Source organism: Macaca nemestrina, chromosome 10 (assembly GCF_043159975.1).
Source record: "Macaca nemestrina isolate mMacNem1 chromosome 10, mMacNem.hap1, whole genome shotgun sequence".
NCBI lineage: Eukaryota > Metazoa > Chordata > Mammalia > Primates > Cercopithecidae > Macaca > Macaca nemestrina.
This window is the reverse complement of record NC_092134.1, coordinates 13,645,075-13,672,920: the sequence shown is the minus strand read 5'-3', so window position 1 is coordinate 13,672,920 and position 27,846 is coordinate 13,645,075. Positions and strand designations below refer to the sequence as shown.

At 43.2% G+C, this 27,846-nt stretch overlaps 2 protein-coding genes across 26 annotated transcripts in view; one reads left to right on the top strand and one right to left on the bottom strand.

The window, feature by feature from the left end:
* LOC105494943 (coiled-coil domain containing 60) overlaps window positions 1-11,410 on the top strand; it is a 205,267-nt gene extending 193,857 nt beyond the window's left edge. For all 5 annotated transcript variants that reach the window (XM_071070981.1, XM_071070982.1, XM_011764013.2 and 2 more), the window contains 2 exons: window positions 695-884; window positions 10,983-11,410. In XM_071070981.1, the coding sequence (XP_070927082.1) occupies window positions 695-884; window positions 10,983-11,084 (292 nt within the window). In that variant the 3' untranslated portion in view covers window positions 11,085-11,410. The remainder of the gene's footprint in view (window positions 1-694; window positions 885-10,982) is intronic.
* The window catches only part of LOC105494914 (aspartate and glycine-rich protein-like), a 266,293-nt gene that overhangs the window by 173,180 nt on the left and 65,267 nt on the right, over window positions 1-27,846 (bottom strand). For all 21 annotated transcript variants that reach the window (XR_011608775.1, XR_011608776.1, XR_011608764.1 and 18 more), the window contains one exon: window positions 23,872-23,969. The gene's annotated coding sequence lies outside the window, so the exon portion shown is untranslated. The remainder of the gene's footprint in view (window positions 1-23,871; window positions 23,970-27,846) is intronic.

Genomic DNA, 27,846 nt, shown 5'->3' with positions numbered 1-27,846 from the left:
ATGGATGATCAATTTCATCTTCAAAATTTTCCACAATGAGCACACATACAGCAAGGGGTGAGGGATTTCTTTTAAAAGAGATCCACCTGCCTTAAGACCTGATCACATCTGAACCATCTCCTTAGGTTAGACCTAAGGTAGATTAGACCAAGTAGGTTATTCAAGGATGGATCCCAAAACTACTCTCACATTCACACAACACTGAAATACTCAAAGCTTTGACCCAACCTTGATCATGAATCAAAGAGATAGAAAATATATACACACACGCACAAACACACACACACACACCAGCTTGGGTGTGAGAGCCTCCTGCATCCTAGAAGACATCTCATAGATGTGTGTACACCCACTCTGACCTCATTAACCCTCAAGAGAGAAGTTTCAGATCCCAAAGTCCATTCCTTTCTTCTAACATTTCACATTGTCTGATAGAAAAATTACAAATACATCCCTTGAAATCGTACCTTTGTTTTATTTTGTAATGAAATGCAAGTCATTCTCCATCTTTTCCTACCCCTAAAAGTAAAGACGTGCCTGATCTGTGGGCCACAGAGGAAAGGCCCCTAGATAAAGAATCCTGCTGCCCTGGAGACATCACAGAGTAGCAGAGAGACAAAGCAGAGATGGATGGCCATAGGTGCTCAGATCTTCCAGCAGCTTCCTAACTTGCCCTCTCCTCTTGGCATTGAAGGTACTTTGATCTGTTGTCCAAACTGCCAGAGGATTTAAAGAACTTCCGCCCTGCCAAAAAGATCCTGGTGAAACTGCAGAAGTTTGGAGAAAACCTGGACTTGCGGATTCGACCCCACGTCCTCCTGAAGGTGCTGCAGGATCTGAGGATTTGGGAACTGTGTTCCCCTGACATCGCTGTGGCTATTGAGGTAACCACCACCTCCCTCCCCTCCACAGTGTCTCAGATGTCCTCATTCAATCACCTCTCAACACTCAGGCACTGTTTAAGTGCTGGGGACACAAAGGCCCCTGCATTTATGGAGCTCATATTCTAATAGGAGAAGGATTGTTCCATTACCTGGTTGCCCAACTCCAACTGCAAGGGAGATTATATTCTATGTAAATGGTACCCCCTGGAAACTCAGAGGCTTTGGGGTGGCATAAAAAATGGGCAGTAATCATAAGGAGTCCTTTATCTTGCTACTAAAAATGTGGTCCATGGACCAGCAGCATGGACCTCACCTGTGCTCGTTAGAAATGCAGAATTGCAGGCTTCAAGTCAATCTGCCAACTCCAAGTTTACATTTTAATGGGATTCCAAGTGTCTCGTATGCACAATACAGTTTGAGAAGCCCCATATGTAAGTAAGTTAGAAGGGATCTACCTTAACTCAGGCAACTGGGAAGGTGACTTTTAAGGCGAGATCTGAACCATGAGAAGACGGCACCATGAAGAGAAAGGGAAAGAGCAGATCAAGAAAAGACAGTGTATGCAAAGATCCCAAAGCAGCACACGACTTGACTTGTTGGGAGAACTCGCTGGCAGTCAATGAGTGTGGAGGGAAGCAGACAAGGAGTGCATAGTTCCCAGGGGATTGGAGAGGTCAGTCTGTGCAGACCTTTGAAGGTCAAGACAAAAATTTAGGAGCCACTAAACAGTTTTCAGTAGTCATTCACCATTATCACCAGAAGTTCCTGGTACTTTGTCAAAAGGCATCAGCAATACAAGGACTCCACAGTAAGAGGTTAATGAAGTCACTTCTTTAATTTCATTGGATGGCATATGTTCATTATAACAGGACCTTCAATGCCTTCCTCCTGGTAAAGAAGTCAAATTCCCAGGCCTTGACAGGCTATGGAGCATGTGACATTTTCATACCAGGCGGGCCCTTCCACAGAATGACGTGGGTGTGTTAATGAGGGCAAGGTTAGGAGTGGAAGGAGGGGGATGACCTTGTAGACAAATTCACATGCCAAGACTCTACTCCCCATGACCTGTGAGGCTCCTTCAGGAAAGACTCTAGCAGGTTAGGCCAAAACTAACTCTAGGGCAACTTCCACCTCCTACTCACCAGTTGTGGGGTCCAACATCCACTTGAAGTTATGGAAGACTTGGAAAAGCTAGTCCCTGCATGGGTAAGAAGAGGAAGTACTAGGGGCTCCTCTTTTATTTGAGGTGAGTTCACAGCCCTAATAAAATTTAGCAAGCTCTTTTCCTAGTGAGAACATCACATAACTTTTATTATTATTATTATTATTATACTTTAAGTTCTGGGATATATGTGCAGAACATGAAGGTCTGTTACATAGGTATACATGTGCCATGGTGATTTTCTGTACCCATCAACCCGTCGTCTCCTAATGCTATCCCTCCCTCAGCCCCCCACCCACTGACAGGACCCAGCTTGTGATGTTCCCCTTCCTGTGTCCATGTGTTCTCATTGTTCAACTCCCACTTATGAGTGAGAACATGTGTTTGGTTTTCTGTTCCTGTGTTAATTTGCCGAGAATGATGATTTCCAGCTTCATCCATGTCCCTGCAAAGGACATGAACTCATCCTTGTTTATGGCTGCATAGTATTCCATGGTGTATATGTGCAACATTTCCCTTATCCAGTCTATCATTGGTGGGCATTTGGGTTGGTTCCACATCTTTGCTATTGTGAATAGTGCTGTAATAAACATATGTGTGCATGTGTCTTTATAGTAGAAAGATTTATAATCCTTTGGTTATACACCCAGTAATGGGATTGCTGGGTCAACTGGTATTTCTGGTTCTAGATCCTTGAGGAATCACCACGCTGTCTTCCACAATGGTTGAACTAACTTACACTCCCACCAACAGTGTAAAAGCATTCCTGTTTCTCCACATCCTCTCCAGCATCTGACTTTTTAATGATCATTCATCCAATTACTCTCACACAATTGGCTCTCACACCCAAGATGGTGTGTGTTTGTGTGTGTGTGTGTGTGTGTGTGTGTGTGTATTTTCTATCTCTTTGATTAATGATCAAGGTTGGGTCAAAGCTTTGTGTATTTCAGTGTTATGTGAATGTGAAAGTAGTTTTGGAATCCATCCTTGAATAACCTACTTGGTCTAATCTACCTTAGGTCTAACCTAAGGAGATGGTTCAGATGTGATCAGGTCTTAAGGCAGGTGGATCTCTTTTTAAAAAAATCCCTCACCCCTTGCTGTATATGTGCTCATTGTGGAAAATTTTGAAGATGAAATTGATCATCCATTATATATTTTGGGCTTCTCATACTGCTTTATATTCTAGGATATATATTTATTATACTGATTCCTGTCTCCTTGTTTAGAATCAAGTCTCGTTGAGGAGAAGAGGAAACTTGTCTGAGTTATTCAGTATTCAGATTGCCAGAATACTGCCTAACTCATAGTAGGTGCTCAATAACTATCATTTGAAAGACTGAATGAGTAATTGGATGGATGAACATTGTTTCCTGACTTTTTAAGGATCGCCATTCTAACTGGCATGAGATGATATCTCACTGTGGTTTTGATTTGCTATTCTTTAATGACCAGTGATGAGGAGCTTTTTTTCACTTGTTTGTTGGCTGTGTAAATGTCTTCTTTTGAGAAGTGTCTGTTCATACCCTTCACCCAGTTTTTGATGATGTTGTTTATTTTTATCTTGTAAATTTGTTTAAGTTCCTTGTAGATTTTGGATATTAGCCCTTTGCCAGATGGGTAGATTGCAAAAATTTTCTCCCATTCTGTAGGTTGCCTGTTCACTATGATGATAGTTTCTTTTGCTGTGCAGAATCTCTTTAGTTTAATCAGATGCCATTTGTCAATTTTGGCTTTTGTTGCCATTGCTTTTGGTGTTTTAGTCAAGAAGTCTTTGCCCATGCCTCTGTCCTGAATGGTACTGCCTGGGCTTTTTTCTAGGGTTTTGATGGTTTTAGGTCAAACATTTAAGTCTTTAATTCATCCTGAGTTAATTTTTGTATAAGGTGTAAGGAAGGGATCCAGTTTCAGCTTTCTACGTAAGACTAGCCAGTTTTCCCATCGCCATTTATTAAATAGGGAATCCTTTCCCCATTGCTTGTTTTTGTCAGGTTTTTCAAAGATCAGATGGTTGTAGATGTGTGATGTTATTTCTGAGGGCTCTGTTCTGTTCCACTGGTCTGTAATTCTGTTGTGGTACCAGTACCACGCTGTTTTGATTACTGTAGCCTTATAGTATAGTTTGAGTCAGGTAGCATGATGCCTCCAGCTTTGTGCTTTTTGTTGAGGGTTGACTTGGCAATGCGGGCTCTTTTTTGGTTCCATATGAACTTTATAGTAGTTTTTTCCAATTCTGAGAAGAAAGTCATTGGTAGCTTGATGGGGATGGCATTGAATCTATAAATTACCTTGGGCAGTACGGCCATTTTCACGATATTGATTCTTCCTATCCATGAGCATGGAATGTTTTTCCATTTGTTTGTGTCCTCTTTTATTTTGTTGAGCAGTGGTTTGTAGTTCTCCTTGAAGAGGTCCTTCACATCCCTTGTAAGTTGGAATCCTAGGTATTTTATCCTCTTCGAAGCAATTGTAAATGGGAGTTAACTCATGATTTGGCTCTCTGTTTGCCTGCTATTGGTGTATAGGAGTGCTTGTGATTTTTGCACATTTATTTTGTATCCTGAGACTTTGCTGAAGTTGCTTATCAGCTTAAGGAGACTTTGGACTGAGACGATGGGGTTTTCTAAATATACAATCATGTCATCTGCAAACAGGGGCATTTTGACTTCCTCTTTTCCTAACTGAATACCCTTTATTTCTTTCTCTTGCCTGATTGCCCTGGCCAGAACTTCCAACAGCATGTTGAATAGGAGTGGTGAGAGAGGGCATCCCTGTCTTGTGCCAGTTTTCAAAGGGAATGCTTCCAGGTTTTGCCCATTCAGTATGATATTGGCTGTGGGTTTGTCATAAATAGCTGTTAGCATTTTGAGATATGTTCCATCAATACCTAGTTTGTTGAAAGTTTTTAGGGTGAAGGGCTGTTGAATTTTGTCGAAGGCCTCTCTGCATCTATTGAGATAATCATGTGGTTTTTGTCTTTGATTCTGTTTATGTGATGGATTACATTTATTGATTTGCGTATGTTGAACCAGTCTTGCACCCCAGGGATGAAGCCGACTTGATAGTGGTGGATAAGCTTTTTGATGTGTTGCTGGATTCGCTTTACCAGTATTTTATTGAGGACTTTCGCATTGATGTTCATCAGAGATATTGGTCTAAAATTCTCTTTTTTTGTTGTGTCTCTGTCAGGCTTTGGTATCAGGATGATGTTGGCCTCATAAAATGACTGAGGGAGGATTCCCTCTTTTTCTATTGATTGGAATAGTTTCAGAAGGAATGGTACCAGCTCCTCTTTGTACCTCTCGTAGAATTCAGCTATGAATCCATCTGGTCCCGGACTTTTTTTGGTGGGTAGGCTATTATTTACTGCCTCAATTTCAGAGCCTGTTATTGGTCTATTCAAAGATTGAATTTCTTCCTAGTTTAGTCTTGGGAGGGTGTATGTGCCCAGGAATTTATCCATTTCTTCTAGATTTTCTAGTTTATTTGCATAGAGGTGTTTATAGTATTCTCTGATGGCAGTCTGTATTTCTGTGGGATTGGTGGTGATATTCCCTTTATCACTTTTTATTGCATCCATTTGATTCTTCTCTCTTCTCTTCTTTATTAGTCTAGCTAGCAGTCTATCTATTTTGTCAATCTTTTCACAAAAAAAACCAGCTCCTGGATTCATTGATTTTTTTGAAGGGTTTTTTTCCCGTCTCTATCTCCTTCAGTTCTGCTCTAATCTTAGTTATTTCTTGTCTTCTTCTAGCTTTTGAATTTGTTTGCTCTTGCTTCTCTAGTTCTTTTAATTGTGATGTTAGGGTGTCGATTTTAGGTCTTTCCTGCTTTCTCCTGTGGGCATTTAATGCTATAAATTTCCCTCTACACACTGCTTTAAATGTGTCCCAGAAATTCTGGTACGTTGTGTCTTTGTTTTCATTTGTCTCAAAGGACATTTTTATTTCTGCCTTAATTTCATTATTTACCCAGTAGTCATACAGGAGCAGATTGTTCAGTTTCCATGTGGTTGTGCAGTTTTGATTGAGTTTCTTAATCCTGAGTTCTAATTTGATTGAACTGTGATCTGAGAGACAGTTTGTTGTGATTTCTGTTATTTTACATTTTCTGAGGAGTGTTTTACTTCCAACTATGTGGTCAATTTTGGAATAAGTGCGATGTGGTGCTGAGAAGAATGTATATTCTGTTGATTTGGGGTGGAGAGTTCTATAGATGTTTATTAGGTCCGCTTGGTGCAGAGCTGAGTTCAAGTCCTGGATATCCTTGTTAACTTTCTGTCTCATTGATCTGTCTAATGTTGATAGTGGGGTGTTAAAGTCTCCCATTATTATTGTGTGGGAGTCTAAGTCTCTTTGTATGTCTCTAAGGACTTGCTTTATGAATCTGGGTGCTCCTGTATTGGGTGCATATATATTTAGGATAGTTAGTTTTTCTTATTGAATCGATTCCTTTACTGTTATATAATGGCCTTCTTTGTCTCTTTTGATCTTTGTTGATTTAAAGTCTGTTTTATCAGAGACTAGGATTGCAATCCCTCATTTTTTTGCTTTCCATTTGCTTGGTAGATCTTCCTCCATCCCTTTAGTTTGAGCCTATGTGTGTTTCTGCACATGAGATGGGTCTCCTGAATACAGCACACTGATGGGTTTTGACTCTTTATCTCATTTGCCAGTCTGTGTCTTTTAATTGGGGCATTTAGCCCATTTACATTTAAGCCTACTATTGTTATGTGTGAATTTGATCCTGTCATTATGATGTTGGCTGGTTATTTTGCCCATTAGTTGATGCAGTTTCTTCCTAGCATCGATGGTCTTTACAATTTGGCATGTTTTTGCAGTGGCTGGTACCAGTTGTTCCTTTTTATGTTTAGTGCTTCCTTCAGGTGCTCTTATAAGGCAGGCCTGGTGGTGACAAAATCTCTCAGCATTTGCTTGTCTGTAAAGGATTTTATTTCTCCTTCACTTATGAAGCTTCGTTTGGCTAGATATGAAATTCTGGTTTGAAATTCTTTTCTTTAAGAATGTTGAATATTGGCCCCCACTCTTCTGGCTTGTAGAGTTTCTGTTGAGAGATCCACTGTTAGTTTGATGGGTTTCCCTTTGTGGGTAACCCAACCTTTCTCTCTGGCTGCCCTTAACATTTTTTCCTTCATTTCAACCTTGGTGAAACTGACAATTTCATGTCTTGGAGTTGCTCTTCTCGAGGAGTATCTTTGTGATATTCTCTGTCTTTCCTGAATTTGAATGTTGGCCTGCCTTGCTAGGTTGGGGAAGTTCTCCTGGATAATATCCTGAAGAGTGTTTTCCAACTTGGTTCCATTCTCCCTGTCACTTTCAGGTACACCAATCAAATGTAGCTTTGGTCTTTTCACATAGTCCCATATTTCTTGGAGGCTTTGTTTGTTTCTTTTTATTCTTTTTTTATCTAAACTTCTCTTCTCACTTTATTTCATTAATTTGGTCTTCAATCACTGATACACTTTCTTCCACTTGATTGAATCGGCTATTGAAGCTTGTGAATTCTTCATGTAGTTCTCATGCCTTGGTTTTCAGCTCTATCAGGTCATTTAAGGTCTTCTCTTCACTGTTTATTCTAGTTAGCCATTCATCTAATCTTTTTTCTAGGTTTTTAGCTTCCTTGCAATGGGTTCGAACATCCTCCTTTAGCTTGGAGAAGTTTTTTATTACCGACCCTCTGAAGCCTACTTCTATCAGCTCATCAAAGTCATTCTCCATCCAGCTTTGTTCTGTTGCTGGCAAGGAGCTGCGATCCTTTGGAGGAGAAGAGGTGCTCCAGTTTTCAGAATTTTCAGTTTTTCTACTCTGGTTTCTCCCCACCTTTGTGGTTTTATCTACCTTTGGTCTTTGATGTTGGTGACCTACAGATGGGGTTTTGGTGTGGATGTCTTTTTTGTTGATGTTGATGCTATTCCTTTCTGTTTGTTAGTTTTCCTTCTCCCACTCAGGTTTCTCAGCTGCAGGTCTGTTGGAATTTGCTGGAGGTCCACTCCAGACCCTGTTTGCCTGGTGTCACCAGCAGAGGCTGTAGAACAGCAAATATTGCAGAACAGCAAATATTTCTGCCTGATCCTTCCTCTGGAAGCTTCGTCCCAGAGGGGCATCCACCTGTATGGTGTCAGTCAGCCCCTACTGGGAGGTGTCTCCCAGTTAGGCTACACGGGGGTCAGGGACCCACTTGAGGAGGCAGTCTATCCATTCTCAGAGCTCAAATACTGTGCTGGGAGAACCACTGCTCACTTCAGAACTGTCAGACAGAGACGTTTAAGTCTGCAGAAGTTTCTGCTGCCTTTTGTTCAGCTATGCCCTGCCCCCAGAGATGGGATCTACAGAGGCAACAAGCCTTGCTGAGCTGCAGTGGACTCTGTCCAGTTCAAGCTTCCCCGGCCACTTTGTTGACTTACTCAAGCCTCAGCAATGGCGGATGCCCCTCCCCCTGCCAGGCTGCTGCCTCGCAGGTCAATCTCAGACTGGTGCGCTAGCAGTGAGCAATGCTCCATGGGTGTGGGACCTGCCAAGCCAGGTGCGGGATATAATCTCCTGGTATGCCATTTGCTAAGACCATTGGAAAAGTGCAGTATTTGGGAGGAAGTGTCCTGATTTTCCGGGTACAGTCTGTCACAGCTTCCCTTGGCTAGGAAAGGGAAATCCCCTGAGCCCTTGTGCTTCCCAGGTTAGGTGATGCCCCGCCCGGCTTCGGCTCACCCTCCATGGGCTGCACCCACTTTCCAAACAGTCCCAATGAGATGAACCAGGTACCTCAGTTGGAAATGCAGAAATCACCTGTCTTCTGCGTTGATCATGCTGGGAGCTGCAGACTGGAGCTGTTCCTGTTTGGCCATCTTGGAACGGACTCCTAAGCTGGTTATTCTAGTTAGCAATTCCTCTAACCTTTTTTGAAGGTTCTTAGCTTCCTTGCATTGGGTTAGAACATGCTCCTTTAGCTCAGAGGAGTTTCTTATCACCCATCTTCTGAAGCCTACCTCTGTCAATTTGTCAAACTCATTTTCTGTCCAGTTTTGTTCCCTTGCTGGCGAGGAGTTGTGATTCTTTGGAGGAGAAGAAGCATTCTGGTTTTGGGAATTTTCACCTTTTTGTGTTGGTTTTTCCTCATCTTCATGGATTTATCTACTTTTGGTCTCTGATGTTGATGACCATCAAATGGGGTTTTTGTGTGGACGTCCTTTTTGTTGATGTTGATGCTATTCCTTTCTGTTTGTTAGGTTTCCTCCTAACAGTCAGCCCCCTCTGCTGCAGGTCTGCTGGAGTTTGCTGGAGGTCCACTCCAGACCCTGTTTGCCTGGGTATCACCAGTGGAGACTGCAGAACAGCAAATATTGCTGCCTATTCCTTCCTCTGGAAGCTTTGTCCCAGAGGGGCACCTGCCTGATGCCATTCAGAGCTCTCTTATATGAGGTGTCTGTCGACCCCTCCTGGGAGGTGTCTCCCAGTCAGGAGACATGGGGGTCAGGGACCCACTTGAGGAGGCAGTCTGTCCTTTAGCAGAGCTTGAGCACTGTGCTAGGAGATCTGCTGCTCTCTTCAGAGCTGGCAGGCAGGAACGTTTAAGTCTGCTGAAGCTGCACCCACAACTACACCTTCACCCGGGTGCTCTGTCCCAGGGAGATGGGAGTTTTATCTATAAGTCCCTGATTTGGGCTGCTGCCTTTCTTTCAGAGATGCCCTACCCAGAGAGGAGAAATCTAGAGAGGCAGTCTGGCTACAGTGGCTTTGCTGTGGGCTCTGCCCAGTTCGAACTTTCCGGTGGCTTTGTTTACACTGTGAGGGGAAAACTGCCTACTCAAGCCTCAGTAATGGCAGACACCCCTCCCCCCACCAAACTCGAGCATTCCAGGTTGACTTCAGACTGCTGTGCTGGTAGCAGGAATTTCAAGCCAGTGATCTCAGCTTGCTGGGCTCCGTGGAAGTGGGATCCAGTGAGCTAGACCACTTGGCTCCCTGGCTTCAGCCCCCTTTCCAGGGGAGAGGAAGTTCTGTCTCACTGGCATTCCAGGTGCCACGGGGGTATGAGAAAAAAACTCCTGCAGCTAGCTTGGTGTCTGCCCAAATGGCCACCCAGTTTTGTGCTTAAAACCCAGGGTCCTGGTTGTGTAAGCACCCAAGGGAATCTCCTGGTCTGCGGGTTGCAGAGACCGTGGGAAAAGCATAGTATCTGGGCCAGAATGCACCGTTCCTCACAGCACAGTCCCTCCTGGCTTCCCTTGGCTAGGGGAGAGAATTCCCCAACCCCTTGTGCTTCCTGAGTGAGGCAACACCCCACCCTGCTTCAGCTTGCCCTCCGTGGGCTACACCCACTGTTTAACCAGTCCCAATGAGATGAGCCAGGTACCTCAGTTGGAAATGCAGAAACACACCTACCTTCTGTGTTGATCTCAATGGGAGCCGCAGACTGGAGCTGTTTCTATTCCACCATCTTGCCAGCCACCCAACATCACAGAACTTCTAATAACCTGGATATGGGGGTCTACATGAAACTCTTCCTTTTGTGTGTCTTAAACCCTCTCCAGGAAAGCAAGCCCATAGCTGTCATCAATTCTGAAAGGGATTTACAAACCAAAAACGTTTAAAGACAAATAACTGTTTGAAAAGATATTAAGGAGTAGAAAAGAAAGAAAAATGCAGATAGCTGGGACTTCCTGTCCTCCCCAAATTTCCTTCCATCAATAGCAACAAGAAGGGTCTTAAAATTAGTCTGCTGAGCCAGGAAACTGGAAAGGGGTCCTCTTCCCCAAAGGACCACCCCAATCTGATGCTCCAAGATTATGAATGCCTGAATGGTATTCCTGGGGCCACCAGTCTCAATCACAAATCTTCCAGGATTTTGAGGGGAGGGAGGGAAGGTAGAGTCTACTTTTCAGATCAAATTCTGAGATTGCCACTGTGTCTGCCCCACAGTTTGTGCGAGAACACATCATTCATATGCCTCAAGAGGATTACATCAACTGGCTGCAGAGCCGGATCAACATACCCATCGGGCCCTACAGTGCCCTGAGGTAGGCTGGGCCTGGGTTGACCAGCTGTCTCAGTGGAGAAGTGTTTGCCTATATCATGTTCCTGTATCCTGCCTGTGTTCCTGCCTCCTGACTACCCTCATGGATGCTCTTTATGGATGACCCTTTACAGTAGGGTCATCTGGAGACTGACTTCTAGCAACATTTTTAGAGGGGGATGGTCCCAGGTGGCCCTCCCCTCAATTCCACACCCCAGACCCAACCTACCAGTTTCTGTTCTTCAATGATCCAGCCTGACTCTACCTACTTCCTCTTCAGATTCCTTCACCCTATTTATCTGCCTCAAATACGGGAGAATAAAACTGAACTGAATGTTTGATGTCTGTCTGGGAAAGAGCTGGGGCCATGGAATTCAAGTGTGGTATTTAGATCCTATTAACAACAGTTACCATTTATTGAGCTTCTGTTACGCAATAGATCCAGTGCTGAGTGCTTTACCTAGATAATATCATTTCAATCTCATAATAACTTCATTAAGTAGGCACTGATATTAACTTAATTTCATGCCAATTAAGCTACAGCATATTTCTCAATGTAATATATATTGCCTTGGATGGTTGGGTGGGTGAGTGGATGGATGGATGGATGAATGGGCAGATGGGTGGATGGGCAGATGGGTGAGTGGGCAGATATATGTATGTATGTATGGATGGATGGATGGATGAATGACGGATGGATGGATGGATGGATGGATGATGCACGGATGGATGGATGGATGATGGATGGATGGATGGATGAATGGATGCTGGATGGATGGATGGATGGATGGATAGATGGATGGATGAATGATGGATGGATGGATGAATGAATGGATGGTGGATGGATGGATGGATAGATGGATGGATGAATGATGGATGGATGGATGGATGGATGGATGGATGGCACATTTCTCAACAAGGCAATGGTATGCAAGAAAATTTTAGCCTTGAGTCCTCGTATATTTTCCGTTGGTCTTAGTTACAGAAGGAAGCTTATCTTCCTATCATCTCAAAATGTGTGTAGACTCATAACCTCTTCTCTCATCTTGGTCTTATGCTCACCTACATTCTCACTAAGTTATAGGCATTTTAATGTCCTTAGTGATGGCCACGCTGAATTAACAATTGGACAACTGGACTTGATTTGCTCTTATGCCTGGATTATCAGAGCATTTAGGTAGGCTAGGCTCAAATCTCTCCATCTGGCAATCTAAAAGTGGGGAGGAGAGTTACATTCGAATTATTCTTTAGTCTAAGCAATCTCACACTCATCCATTCACCTATTCAGTCATTTATTCATTTAACGAATATTTATTGAGAGCCCAATATGCACCAACCAAGTTCTAGGTGTTAAGGATACAGCAAAGAACAAGGCAGACAAGGTCTCTCTTCTCATGGAGTTTGTCATTTTTTACAATTTCTTCTTTTTTTGACATATGGTCCAAGATGAGATCATGGAGTCCACATAAAAACAGAGAAGTCAATAAAATGTGACAGGGAGGGCAGAGGGATTATGTAACATCACATGTCCCTCCACAGAGATACCCTATGTTTAGCAGTAAACCCCGTAAAGCTATTCGGGGTGGAAAGGTAAGATACACTCTACAGAGAAACTACGAAATTAAGAGACCCTACAGGTCTCTGTATTAAATAGGAATTTGAGTGAGGGAGGAGCAGAGAAGAAAGAGGGAGCAGCCAATAAAGAAGAAGAAAAAGGACAAAGGAGGTAGAGGAGGAAAAGGGAGCCGAGTAACAGGAGAGTGAGAAGGGACTTCAGGAGATAACCAATCGGTGGGGGGAAAAACAGGGCAGGGCTGGCTGGTGGATCCCTAAGAACCACAATGCAAACCAATCCCTCCACTTCATCCCTCTGGACCTTTAGTAGTTTCTGTTACATACCCAACTGTCTTTTGTGAGCAATGTTTTGAAGAAATAAAGAAAAGGCGCTGTGTTATACATCTGGGTTGCTTGGGGGCAAAAAAAAGTGGGGGGCCTTGAGGTACTCAGACCCTCACCACAATAAAGAGTTCAGGGCCTTGCAAGGTGGCTCAGGTCTGTAATGCCAGCGTTTTGGGAGGCCAAGGTGAGAGAATCCTTTGAGGCCAGGTATTCAACACCAGTCTGGGCAACATAGTGAGACCCCATCTCTACAGAATGTAATCGTTCTTAAAATTAGCTGGTGGAGTTCGAGACCAGCCTGGCCAATATGGTAAAACCCTGTCTCTACTAAAAATACAAAAAATTAGCCAGGCATGGTGGCACACCCCTGTAGTCCCAGCTACTCAGGAGGCTAAGGCAGGAGAATCACTTGAACCCAGGAGGCGGAGGTTGCAATGAGTCAAGATCCCACCACTGTACTCCGGCCTGGGTGACAAAACAAGACTCTGTCTCAAAAAAACAAAACAAAACAAAACGAAAAACCTTGTGGTAGCACCTGTAGTCCTACCTACTCAGAAGGCTAAGGCAGGAGGATCCCTTGAGCCCAGGAGGTCAAGACTGCAGTGAGCCGTGATCATGCCACTGTACCCCAGCCTGAGCAACAGAGCGAGATCCTGTCTCAAAAATAAAAGAGTATACTAGGAACAGGAAGTCAAAGTTAGAGAGACTACTATTGCATGAGCTCTCTAGGTTTATAGAAATCTTAAATGGACATTTGGCTTCTCACTACACATGGGACAGGAACCCAGCCAATTTGACATATATCTCAAATGTCAGGTGACCATCACAGCTGACATTTAATTACACAAGATAATCAGTGCAATGGTGCCAAATTAAAGCAAGTACAAAAAGATCCCAGTGGACACAAGGGAGGGGAGCACTAACTCATACTTGAGATGTCAGGAAAGGTTTTTGAGAAGAGGTGATTGATACCTGTAAGATGAGCTAGAGTTAGCCAGAGAGAGATGGGTAGGCAGACAAGGAGGGAAGAAAGAATGTTCCAAGCAGAAGGAACAGTATGTGCAAAGGCTGAAAGGTAAAAAAGAAGCTTAATTTGTCATTTGAGGACCTAAACGTAAGTCCAGCTGGGCCATATTTCGAATTGGGAGTACAGGACAGAGAAAGGGAGGAGCGGGGTTGGGGAGAGAAGTAGAAGCCAGATCTTTTAGATGCCTTATAAGCCATGTTAGGAAGTTTGGGCTTTATCTGCCTGGAAATAGGAATCCATGGAAGGATTTTGAGGAAGGAAATAATTGCATTTGCTTTCAGGGGAGAAAAATGGCACTCACAAAGAACAAGGAGCTAAGATGAGGCTGTGGCGGTGATTGTGGGGAGAGCAATGGGGGTGGAGATGGGGTGAAGACACTCATTGAAAAGATATTTAAACAGAAGAATCAACAGAACTTGGTGTGATAGATTATAAGTAACGGAGACGGGAATATCAGGAATCACGAGTGGAAGGTGATGCCTTAAATGCACCAGGAGAAGAGGAAGAAAAGAAATTCATAATGAGAAGATGAGGAGTTATGTTTTAAGCATATTGAGTTGGAGATGCCTGAGGGACAGCCAGGTAGGGGGACTGCATAACTCAGGAGAGGAGGCTGCACTGGAGACAGAAACATAGCAGCAGCATCCCATAGGTCAAGACGGTCAAAGGAAGAAATGGGACGACAGGCAAGAAGAGGAGAGGAGAGAGGGGGTCTTAAGGACAGAATAACAAAAAGCATCAAGAAACCTACTCACAAAATAACATTTACTGACTGGATGCAGTGGCTCAAGCCTGTAATCCCAGCACTTTGGGAGGCCCAGGTGGGCGGATCACCTGACATCACGAGTTCAAGACCAGCCTGACCAACATGGTGAAACCCACTCTATTAAAAATACAAAAATTAGCCAGGTGTGGTGGTGCATGCCTGTAATCCCAGGTACTCAGGAGGCTGAGACAGGAGAATCGCTTGAACCCGGGAGGTGGAGGTTACAGTGAGCTGAAATCATGGCATTGCACTCCAGCCTGGGTGACAGCATGAGACTCTGTCTCAAAAGAAATTTAAAAAAAAAAAAAATTTTAAATAACATTTACTGAAGGGCTGCTTAGTTCCAGACCTCATGCAAAATGTTTGGCATATATGATCTCATTCCATCTTCACAAGCCTGCAAAGAAGGGCTCTTGTATCCTTCCTGTTTTGCAGATGATGAAATAGAGGTTCTGAGAAGTGTTTTGTACGCATGTCCAGCTGACTATGAACCCCCTCCCCATCCCTACCCTCCGACCTCCAGTGCCCTCTGCTATGAAACAAGGAGGTCACGAGAATTATTGCGGTTTTGGAATTGAGCTCATCTAATGAGGAGGCTTTCATGAATTATATTAGCTCACATTTGTACTGTATTCCCAGAGTGCCTTCTCCAGTATTATCTTATTCAGTGCTCACAGCATCCCTCTGAGGTGGGCATTCTTATAATCTCCATTTTGCAAAGAAGGATATCAAGACTTAAGATTGTCCAATAGTCATATAGCAGGTAAGAGGCAGAGCCAAGTCTAAATTGAAGTCTGTCTGTCCCAGTCAGGGGCAATCTGAAATTGCAAGACTTACTCCGCCCTCCCACTTGGCAGTTTCTGAGCCTGTTTCTCAGAGCTGTAGCTCTATCTAGTGGCCTTTATCAGTATTACTCTCCCACCCTGCCCTCCAGCAGAATGTCACTTTCCTGCCAAAAAAAAAAAAGAAGGCAAGTATTAAACAGCAGCAACAAGACCTATTCTGCTTAGACAAAGCGTGTTTACTCAAACCAAGGAAGACCTCTTACTACTAAGATAGATTGGGGACCAGGACGAGGCAACACATCCCCTCCCAGCTTCCAGGTTCTAAGAAGAGCCACAGGAAGAAATTTTTTTGCTTACTAGCCTCTCCATCATAATCTTAATTGAGCACCTACTAGGTGCTGGGTCCCCAGGAGTCACTGTCCCACAGCTCTGACCAAGCCATCTAAGTGGTTAACATGAGAGCTTTTTAAACTATATGTGTGCTAGAGAAGCTTTTTTCTGTAAAGGACTGGATAGTAAACATCTGTTGCATGTTCTTTTTATTTATATAGTCCTTTAAAGGTGTAAAAACTGTTCTTAAATTAGAGGTCATACAAAAACAGACCATAGACCAGATTGGGGCCATCAGTCATCGTTTGCTGACCCCCACTCGAGGATAAATTTAGGAGGGAAGAGGAATGTCTTCCCCAAAAAACAGAGACAAGGAGGGCTGGTGAACGTAATATGGTAAATATGTAGATGAAGGGGGGTTTGGCACTATTCAGAATAGTTTTTGTCATTTTTGTGGAAAAGGAATGAATGCATAGGGTACAAATCCTGGCAGTGCAAAAGAATATCCACTAAGTAGTGAGTATTCCTCCCCCTCCAAGTCTCAGACCCCATTCCGGTTTACAGAGGCACTCACACTGTACCCAGTAACTTGTATTACTTTCCAGGGATATTCTTTGCATGTATAAGCAACACATTTTTAATTAATTAACTAAAATGAAGCATTCATTGTGTGCTTACTGTATACCACGCATTGTTCTAAGTGCTTTGCATTCAATTATAGTTTATCCTCACAACAGCTCTATGAGGTAGATATCACTCTGACCCCCACTTTATTGTGGAGGAAACTGGGGTATAGAAAGTTGAGAAACCTGCCCAAGGCTACATAACTGGGGTAAGTAACATTTCTTCTTTTTAACAGACATAGTGAGCTTAGTATACAAACTTCTGCATTAATTTGCTATGTTGGTGGTCATTTCACTTCCTATCTTTCTACTTTATATGAAAGGAAAGAGGCTGAAGTTTCATACCAGTACATTAAAACCAATACCTAGACTGTTGTCACCACCCTGCCTTGACATTTCATTTAAAGGTTCGCAGGTAAAGGAGGAACTAGACCAAAAGCTATGACGAATTGTGAAGCATGATATCAAAATAAAAGCCCAAGCTAATGTTAAAACAACGCCTGCATCACTTCTTCTTTACCCAATCCTGCTCATTTCAGTCCCTGAGCTTCACCTGCATGGCTGAGGTTGAGTGTCCTTCCCTGTTTTGGGACCTGGAGGTAGCCAGGGGAAGTCAGATAAAAATAATGTAGAGTAAGAATTCAATAAACGTGAAACTTTTCTAAGTGCCTCATGCTAGGCACTATGTAATACATATGCATTTGCTGGTTGATTCCTTGTAATTATCCTGTGAAACTAGCATTCTTATGCTTCTTCACATTTACAGAGGACAGAAAATTGAAGCTAAAGGAGGTGAAGCGGCTTGCCCAAGTCACACACCTTCAAGCAATTAATCCAGAGTTCAAATCCTGGTCATCTTGAGATCTTGCAATATTGTTTTAACCACATTACACTGCCTCTCTACTTAAAGGATTTTGTCTTGGGGTTCCAACTGGTCATCTTCTGGGGGGAAAATCAGAGCTCGAGCTTTAGTGACAATAAAATTTAGAAACCATTTACATTTTTGAAGGGCGTTCACATCCATTAGCACCATGTGATCTCCAAAGCAATCCTCTGAGATGTGCAAAGAAAATCTCATTCACATTTTGAAGACATGACACACTCAGTAACTTGAGATTTGGGCCTGGCTATTTAACTCTCAAACTTTCTCCACCACACTGCCCTGGGGCAAAGGAACCACACTAGTGAAAAGCGGAGAGAGGACAAATTCCTTTCTGGCCTGGTCTCAAAATAGCTCTGAATTTTTTTTGTTTACTTGTTATCTGTCTTCCCAACTAGATTTAGCCTTCATGAGGGCAAGGACTACATCTGCTTTATTTGTTATTGTAGTCCCAGAACTTCTCATAATATTTCTGGCATCGACTGAATGGATGGATGGATGGATGGATGGATGAACAGTTGAGTGGATAAGTGGATGAATGCTTGAGTGGATGGAGGGATGGATGGAGGGATGGATGGATGGAGGGATGGATGGATGGATGGATGGATGGATGGATGGATGGATGACTGAGAGAAACTAAAAGAAGCCATCATCAGGGTTAGACTCATCAGTTTTCCTCAGATCCCCACTGCCTTCTAGGAAATAGAGATGACCAGGAGGCTAGCTTATATATGAGACTGCCCATCCTGGCAAAGGTGAAGCCTGATAGTATAAGAAATAAGCTCACAGCACAGTGTCCTAAGGCAAGGCCAGCACAAACAGTTCCCTCAATGACCCAATAGGTTGGTGAGAATAGAGCTGAGGCATTCCTTTGACCTTAGACTTTTAAAAGTAAAAAGTCTACTTTCAGAGCTTGGGGCAGGTTTTCTATTAAACATCACAGAGCTAGTCCCTTCCATCACATGCCTTAAGCCAGAAACACCCACATCCTTTGTCCCAATCCACTTTCCGTGCTCTGATGAAAAGTCTCTCCCACTTGCCTTTTGGGATTATATCTATCACCACGGATGCTACTTAACAGCCATTTCCCATTCTTCTTTTGCTAGGAGTCCTGATTTTGTTCAAGTGTCTACCCCTTCCCATGTGAGATCAGGATAAATCTTGATTGGCCTAAATTTATATTGGCAATTCCATTCCTCCTGCTAGGGTTGATTTATAGGTGGTCATGTGACCCCAGGTTTTCAAGAGGAGGCTCCTGAGAAAGGTTTGTTTCTTCTTAAAAACAAACACAGAGGAGGCCGGGCACAGTGGCTCACACCTGTAATCCTGGCACTTTGGGAGGCCAAGGCAGGTGGATCACCTGAGGTCAGGAGTTCGAGACCAGCCTGGCCAACCTGGTGAAACCCCGTCTCTATTACAAATACAAAAATTAGCTGGGCGTGGTGGCAGGCACTCGTAATCCTAGCTACTTGGGAGGCTGAGGCAGGAGAATCACTTGAACCCGGGAGGCAGAGGTTGCAGTGAGCTGAGATCACGCCATTGCACTTCAGCCTGGGTGACAGAACAAGACTCCATCTCAAAACAAACAAACAAATAAACAAAACAGAGCACAGAGAAAAACAGTCCTTCCATGGAAGTTATCATGTCTTCACTAAATTGTGCAGGCACCTTACTGCCAACAAGGGGCAGATCCAAGAGAATCACCTTGGTTGGAACATTTTGAAGTGAGTTGATACATCCTTCATTACCCAAAACAGTCGAGTCTGGGTTTTCTGCTACTTGAAGCTGAAAATACTCAGTTGCAGAAACCCATAACAATATCATTCTCACTTCTCACCCTTAACTAACATCTGCTCTTTTGATAGCTATTTGAATGATAACTCCCTCATCTGCAAATCTCAGAGAAAGTCTTTGACTCTTTTAAGCAAGATGTCATCATGCCAAAGAGAACCTAGATTTGTTATATTTGGGACTCCACAAAAAGGCTGCAGTGTGTCTTGCAAATGGTAACATTAACTCTGCTAAAACATTCCCAAAGATGTGAAACTCAGGGGTCACCAAGGAGCTGGGGGTAAGGCAGAGAACATGACATGGTACAAAGCCCTTCACGAGGCAGAAACACCTTCATCCCCAAAGTCAAAATAATCTAGGAACAGGGGTGAAAATGAAAAACTGGTGACTGGGGAAGATTTTCAACATTGATTTTAAGGTATGCATGGGAACAGGGGTGTGAAGGAGGTGAAGAATAGTTTATAGTGATTAGATGGTAAGTCCTGGAGGTAACAAGTGGGAGAAGGGGGCTGAAAGAAGGGCTGCAGTTTGATGGGCGGAGGTAGGAAACTCATAGAGTGTTTGAGCCAGGTGAGACCTTGTCATCTACCTGAGCTTGCATATCATTGAGTACCTACCATGCTCCAGGCTTTTTGAGAGATGCCAGAGGTATAAAGATAGCCTGTGTCCTCCAAAGGTTAAATAGTGGTGCTATAGTGTGATGGTTAAAAGAGAACACTCAGGTGTCAGACTGAGAAAGTTCAGATCCTAGTTGTGCTGTCATTGGCTGTATGACCTTGAGAGATATCTTCACTTCTATGTATCTCATCTGTAAAATGGGAATGCCACTGAAGAGTCAATGAGATAGCCTGGGCCGGGCTTGGTGGTTCATGCCTGTAATCCCAACACTAGGAGAGGCCAAGGTGGGCAGATCATCTGAGGTCAGGAGCTCGAGACCACCAGCCTGGCCAACATGGGGAAACCCCTCTCTACTAAAAATATAAAAATTAGCTGGGAGTGGTGGTGGGCATCTGTTATCCCAGCTACTCTGGAGGCTGAGGCAGGAGAATGGCTTGAACCCGGGAGGCAGAAGTTGTAGTGAGCCGAGATCGTACCACTGCACTCCAGCCTGGATGACAGAGTGAGACTCCATCTCAAAAAAAAAAAAAAAAAAATTTTAGTGAGATAGGCTATATAAAGTATCCAGCTTACAGTAAGGACTCAATACACCTTAGCTGTGACAACAATGGCAGAGAAAGATGGAGCACACAGAAAGCCACCACTAAGTCTGGCAAGTCAAAAAAGGTACATCAGTCAATGTCTTTATATGCAAGCAACAGAATCTGACTGTGGCTAATTTAACTCTCAGTCTTTACATTACTGCCTCTGAAAACATAAAAATCTGATTGCAAAGCCTAAGTCACATGATCATATCCTAGTTGATAAAAAAGGCTGAGAAAGCAAGTATCTGGATTTTTTGACTTTTATAATAGGAGAAATATTAATCTCATAGAGTGAAAGTTTCCCAAGAAAAGGAAAAGGACTCAGATGCTACTCACAAAAAAACAAAAGTGTCCCCTAGAGAAGGATTCCTGGAAGAAGTAACAAGTGAGTTGAAACCAATCCACATCCTACATTTTACCAATGAAGAAACTGAGACATAGAGAGGTGGACTCTTCCAAAGTCACTAGCTTTGGGAGGAAAAGAAAGAAGGGCTTGGAATAGAGGACAGTACAGTTCAGGAGGAGGCCCCAAAGGAGACCTCTGATGGGCTGAGGGAGGAAGTGGCTAAAAGCCTCAGTCAGAGCTGGTGTTGGGTCCAGAAGTGGTGGCAGCAGAGGAGACAGTGAATATTGGACAGTGTTAGTTTCCAGGCCTGGGAAGAAGTTGGGACCCAGCATAGAGGAGTGGTGTATCATAAGGAATTGGTTTGGTCTTTATCCCCAGTTTCTGGAAGGGAGCCTCTAAACCCTTAGAAGTTCCAGAGTGAGACGAGTTTCTTTGTTATTCATAGTGGGCCCCACAGATCACCCCTGAGTTTATGCTAATGAGGTGATCCACAGTGGGTCCCTAGACAGTTTTATGCTGGAAGCTGGTCATGCCAGAAAGACCAACAATGTGATTAGAGGGTTGGAGTTTTGAACCACATTATATCCTTTCATCTTCCTGTGCTCTGGGGACAGAAGGAGGGTTGGAGGTGGGGTTCAATCACATCGCCATTGATTCAACCAAGCATGTCTACATGATGAAGCCCTAATAAAAACTCTGAACATCCAACACTCCAGTGAGTTTCCCTATTTGATAATCATATATTGATATCCTGAAGACATGGAAACACCACATCTTGGCCCCTCCCAGACCTCACTCTGTGTTACTCTTAATTTGGATCATTTTTATTTATATCCTTTATAATAAAATTATAATCATCTATATCATACTTTGTTGAGTTCTGTGGGTTGTTCTGTCTTATACACAGATAAGAACTCAACAAAGTACAATATATATGATAGTGAATTAATGGACCAGAGGGGCTAGTGGGAACCCTCAAAGTGTAGCCAGTTGGTCAGAAGTGTAGGTGGCCTGGGACCTCTATGAATGGTGTCTTAATTGAGGACATTCTTGTGTACCCTTAATCTGAAAGCTTTGACCTACCTCTGGATAGTTAGCATCACAATTGCATAGCAAAATGAAAGCAGTAATTCAGGCAAAGGACTGTATCGTTCCAACCCCATAGTTGAGCCTCTGTCAAGGAAAGTCCTCACTCAAAGATGGAACACGTGTGTAGCTCGTGCCTGCCCACTGCCTCTTCTTCAGGCAGCAACCCCTTCCCCCTGACTCTCATTCATTGTGGATTGAGCAGTGCTTCAGTCCAGTGCCAGGTGTGGGCACGTGACCAAGACCTGGATAATGCAAGCATGACATTTCCCTAATCATAGCAAATGGCTCAGGATGGACACCCAAAGTAATCCAATAAAACTCAATTCCTGAACTTCTGTTGGAACTGGAAGAGAGAACAAGAAGCCTTCTTTCTTCTGGAACTGTTGACACTAAGGATAAAACAAGCCTACTGCTTCTGGGAACCAGCACACAGAGAGAAACTGCCAACAAAGGGAGAAAAACAAAGCCAAGAAATGCAGCAAAAGAGAGATCAAATATTGGTCACATCATCTGGGCCCCTGGCTCCCTAGACAGATCTTTGAACTTTTGGTTATGGCGGCTAACAGCTTCTCTTTCTGCAGAAGCCACATTTAATTTGATTTCCTTCACTTGAAACAAACTGATTCCCAATTAATGCAACAGGAGAAAGAAAAGAGATCTGTGTATAAGCATAGTCAAATTCTAGACACCCCTTCCTCTAAGAGGGCGAGTGAGGTCGTAGAGAAAGGCACTATCATAGGATATATCACGCAGGTGATGCTAAGACAAAACCCTGAGTTAAATTCACAACATCAATCAAGAGAAAAGGGAAAGACTAAGAACACAGATGTTTTATCACTCCGTTTTGCAGCAGGTGTGAAAGTGCCAATTTGGATTTAAAAGAGCATGAAACAAATGCAAGGTGGGGATTGTTATCAGAGCCAACCCTCATGTGTCTACCACTGTGAAAAGAGGCGCCAGGTAAGTAAATTTCCTAGCTCAATGGTCTTCAAAGTGGAAGGGTTGCACAAGATGATCCATTAGGGAGCAGAAAAAAATATTAGAACTTATATTTATAGCTATCTTAGCAAAAGTCTATCTGAAGCTTTACGAGTAGTTTGGGTGTGGATTGACCCTGGCACCCCCATTCAGTCTGTACTGAGAAAGAGACCACATGTCTGGTGTCAGGCAAGCCAAGAAACCCAGGAGAAGTTGGGCATTCCACAGTACGAAAGGGATAATAGTGGCATTCTTGTCATCTCATCCCCAGTGTTACTTCTGATAAACTTCCAATGCCTCTCTTTAAATCTCCTGATATTAACTCTAGAGCATCGAGGGTACCTATGAATTGGCATTCCTCTCACTATACCCCAGTGATGCTCTCAGAAACTGAAAGATTAGTTATCTTCCCTTGCATTAAATGACCCCAGGCGACTGATATCCTAATTAACCCTTTCTCTATCTCCTCCTTGGGTCTCTAGCTTCTCTCCCAACAGTGAGTTTGCAAAGAGAAACAGTGCACCTAACTTGTGCATAAAAAACTTAAACTTTACATAAAGTTTTTTTTAAACACGCAACTTCCAATTTAATGGGAGTCAAATGGCCAAGTGCCTCAATGAAGGAGCATGAAATAATGCTCTGCAATGTTCTTTAGTTCACCCCACAAACTGGCTGTTCTGAGCACATTCTAAATCTCTCTCTCTCTCTTTTTCCCCACCCTAACCCCATGATAAAAAAGAGAGCTGAGACTTCAAGGCATCAAAGAAACAGAAACATCACCATCCAAGTTTGCTAAAACAGCAGCTGGATCTCACTTGTAAAGCAGTTCCAACAGAGGAGGAAAGGGATACAAATTTACAAAGACAATAAATTTAACACTCTTTTCTCATTATACCAGAGCTTGTAAGAGGATTGCATTACAGGTCTAGCAACTCTAGGGCATCTGAAATGCGGTCTCATTTACAAACATTTTATTTACACTTTATGATTTCATGAACCACTGATTGCATAAAGCAGGCCAACCGGCCTCCTCCTCGCTTCTTCAATTTAATGCCGTTTTACATTTGCAGAAAACTCACCAATGAAGAATAGCAGACAGGTGAACAGGCTAGCCAGGAAGTGGGTCAGATGGTAATACATTTAGTCTTCTTTTCTTCTAGGGCTTCCGTTTCCCCATCTGTAAAATCAGAAAGTTAGATTATGAGGGTCCCAAATCTACATTTCAACCAAGACCAGGCAAGTAATACAAATGACTGGAGGGAATGGGGTCTAATATTATGTGTCGAATATTTGACAGGCACTGAGTGGGAAAGGTACTGGGAGCAGAAAGGGAGACAAGCCATGATCCTTGCTCTGGTGAAGCACTTGGCCTTGTGAGAGACGTGAGCACATAGGCAGCTACCAACAAATATGATAAAAGCTGTGTTCAAGGTTCCACATGAATGCACAGGAGGGTTGGACTAACCCATCCCAGATGAATCCTTGAAGATTTTTAAAATAAATGAGAAGGCACTTGAGGAGAAGAGGAGTGTTGTAGGTGAAGAAGTGGAAAGAACCAGAGAAGAGGAATGGCTTTTCAGGTGGAGAAAACTGCCTGTGCAAAGTCACAGTGACCTGAAAAACAATTATGTATTGGGGGAGAAAAAAGAAGTTTGTTAGGGCTGGAAGGTCCATACGTGAAGTTATGGAAAAATAGTCTAGAAGGGTGAGTTGGAAATAAATCACAAACAACCTTGAGGAATCTGTCTTGAGAGTAATAGGAAGCTAGGGATATGTTCTAAATTGTTGAGAAAACCAGTGATGTTTACATTTTAGAAAGTTTGCTCTGTCTGCAGGGTGGGGAATGGGTTACAGCGGCACCATCCGATATGGTGGTCATTAGCCGTGTGTGGCTACTGAGCACTGGACACATGGCCAGTCCAAATTGAGATGTGCGATGTAAACTAAAAATAAAATCTTAAGCCCCACCGACAGAACAGATGCCTTCTTGGCCAAAGAGACCCCCAGAAAAACCTTAAAAACTGAGTTCACGGCCATGACAAGAACTGGAGGTCTGACACACCTCGTTATACCCCCTCTTTTGTGTAGTTTAGACACAACTGACCAGATTTAATGTTAAAATAGAGATCACAAGACCGACAAAATGAATTCTTTGTAGCAATAAGATATCAAGTTATCAACAGAGCTTATGGCCGTTCCAGGAAAGGGTTAAGTCACACACTCCTTCACTTAAAGAATAAACTGGATTCTAACTGCCACAAGGTTTTTCTTTTTCTCTAGCAGCTAAACAAGCGCTGGCCTTGAGATAAGCAATGTTAAAGCAACCTCCACTAACCAACCACCAGACACTGACGAACTGATCCTCCCCCGCACCGCTCCCTTTCCACCAGCCATAACTACAGCTTTGATTAGACGAGAGACTGATTTCAATAACTTTCTCCTAATAAAAAAGACCACATCCATGGACTGATTCTGGCCAGTTTACAGAGGCTGTGCACATGAGTGCCTTTGTCCTAAAAAGACCTTTTTGACATATAGGACCTAAATATAATACATTTAAATGTCAGGCCCCACCCCAAGGTGAACGAGTCATATGTCACACGTGTCATAACCACCTTCATAAATATTCATAACTCTTCTCATAACCTGTTGAATATGTATACTTGGCCACCCCAGTCAGCTAAAATTCCTGTCCGACCCCTCCTCCTCCTGGCTGTGCCTGGTGGCTCACGCCTGTAATCCCAGCACTTTGGGAGGCCAAGGCGGGTGGAACACGAGGTCAGGAGATCGAGACTATCCTGGCCAACATGGTGAAACCCCGTGTCTACTAAAAATACAAAAAATTAGCCGGGCGTGGTGGCGGGCGCCTGTAGTCCCAGCGACTCAGGAGGCTGAGGCAGGAGAATGGCCTGAACCCGGGAGGCGGAGCTTGCAGTGAGCCGAGATTGCGCCACTGCACTCCAGCCTGAGCGACAGAGTGAGACTCCATCTCAAAAAAAAAAAAAAAAAAAGAAACCAACTCCTCTCCTTCAAAATGCCTGCTAATGATTCTGGCCAGAGGTATGGTTCCCAGCCTGTGGGATGGCCACCTTGTAGACTGTAACCCTTTTTTTAAAAAATAAAGCCTCTTTACCTAAATGCATAGATTTTGTGATTTTTCAACAGCTATAAGTATAAAATACACACGGGACTTTGAACAGTGAGTATGAAAAAAGGAATGTAGACTATCTCGTTAATATTGTTTAATATTGATTATGTGTCAAAAGGATATTTGAAATATATTGGGTTAAATAAAAGATGGTATTAAAATTAATTTATCCTGCTTCTTTTTACTTGTTTAATGTGGCCAGTGGAAAATTTAAAATTACATATGTGGCTCGCATTATAATTCCATTGGACAGAGCTGAGTTAGAGAGCCTGAGACTCAAGAAAGAAGACCAATGACGAGACTTTGAAATGTCCAGGAGACATTATGAGAGCATGGGAGTTTGAACCAGACAGTGGGATGGGGACAGAGAATAAGAGAATATGCAGGCTTCTCAATGACAGATTGGATAAAGAAAATGTGGCACATATACACCACAGCATACTACGCAGTCATAAAAATGGATGAGATCACGTTTTGCAGGAACACAGATGGAGCTGGAGGCCCATTATCCTTGGCAAACTAACACAGGAACAGAAAACCAAATACTGCATGTTCTCACTGATAAGTGGGAGCTGAATGACGAGAACCCGTAGACACAAAGAAGGGAACCACAGACACTGCAGCCTACCTAAGGGTGGAGGGTGGGAGGAGGCAGAGGAGCAGAAAAAAATAACTATTTGGTACTTAATACCTGGGTGATGAAATAACCTGTACAACAAACCCCCATGACACAAGTTTACCTATTAATGTACGACAAACCTGCACATGTACCCCTGAACCTAAAATTAAAATTTTAAAAAAATTTGGGAAATAGCAGGAAAAAAATTAAAACCAGAAGATGACATATAATAGCATGATCTCATTTTTATAAAACAAGAATAAGCAAGAGTAAAACACATGCTGTGTAGGTATACATACAAATATGACTTTATATATGCAAAGCAGTGATAAACTCCCAAACTCAGGATAACAATGACCTCTGTGGAGGGGACCTGGGGCCCTGGACTGGGAAAGAGCATCAGGTGTATGTCTTATTGGCAATGCCATAGTTCTTTGGTTGATGGGGCCACAGATTTTCATTATAGAATTAAGCTGTATAATGTAAACACATGTGATGTGTGTGTGTGTAAACAAATACTTTTAAGATAAATTTTTCGGCTGGACATGGTGGCTCACGCCTATAATCCCAGCACTTTGGGAGGCCGAGGTGGGCAGATCACGAGGTCAAGAGATTGAGACCATCCTGGCTAACATGGTGAAACCCCAACTCTACTAAAAATACAAAAAATTAGCCAGGCGTGGTGGCGGGCGCCTGTAGTCCCAGCTACTCGGGAGGCTGAGGCAGAAGAATGGCGTGAACCCGGGAGGCAGAGCTTGCAGTGAGCCGAGATCATGCCACTGCACTCCAGCCTGGGCGAGAATGCGAGACTCCGTCTAAAAAAAAAAAAAAAAAAAGATAAATAAGAAAAAAAAAAGAATATGTGGGCTTCTGGTTATAGGTTTTGGTGATTAAGGGCATGAACTCTGGGACCATACAGCCTGGTTCAACACTTGGCTCTGACATCTGCCAGCTGGGTGACCTTGGGCAAGTCACTTAACCTGTCTGTTGTGCCTGAGTTTCCTCACTCATGCAACCTGAGTAGTAGCAGCACCTGCTTTATAAGGTGTTATGAAGATGAAATGAGTTCATTCCCTGATTCTCACAGTTGACTACATATGTGAGTCACCTGGGGCGTATTTAAAACTCTCAATTTAGGAGAGTCTGATTTCATTGGTGTAGGGCGTGGCCTGAGCATCTGGACTATTTTAAATTACCCACGTGATTCTAACATGCAGGAGAGTTTGTGAACCATTGCATTAGTATATGTAGATGCTTGAAAGAGTGTCTGACACAGTGTAACCATGA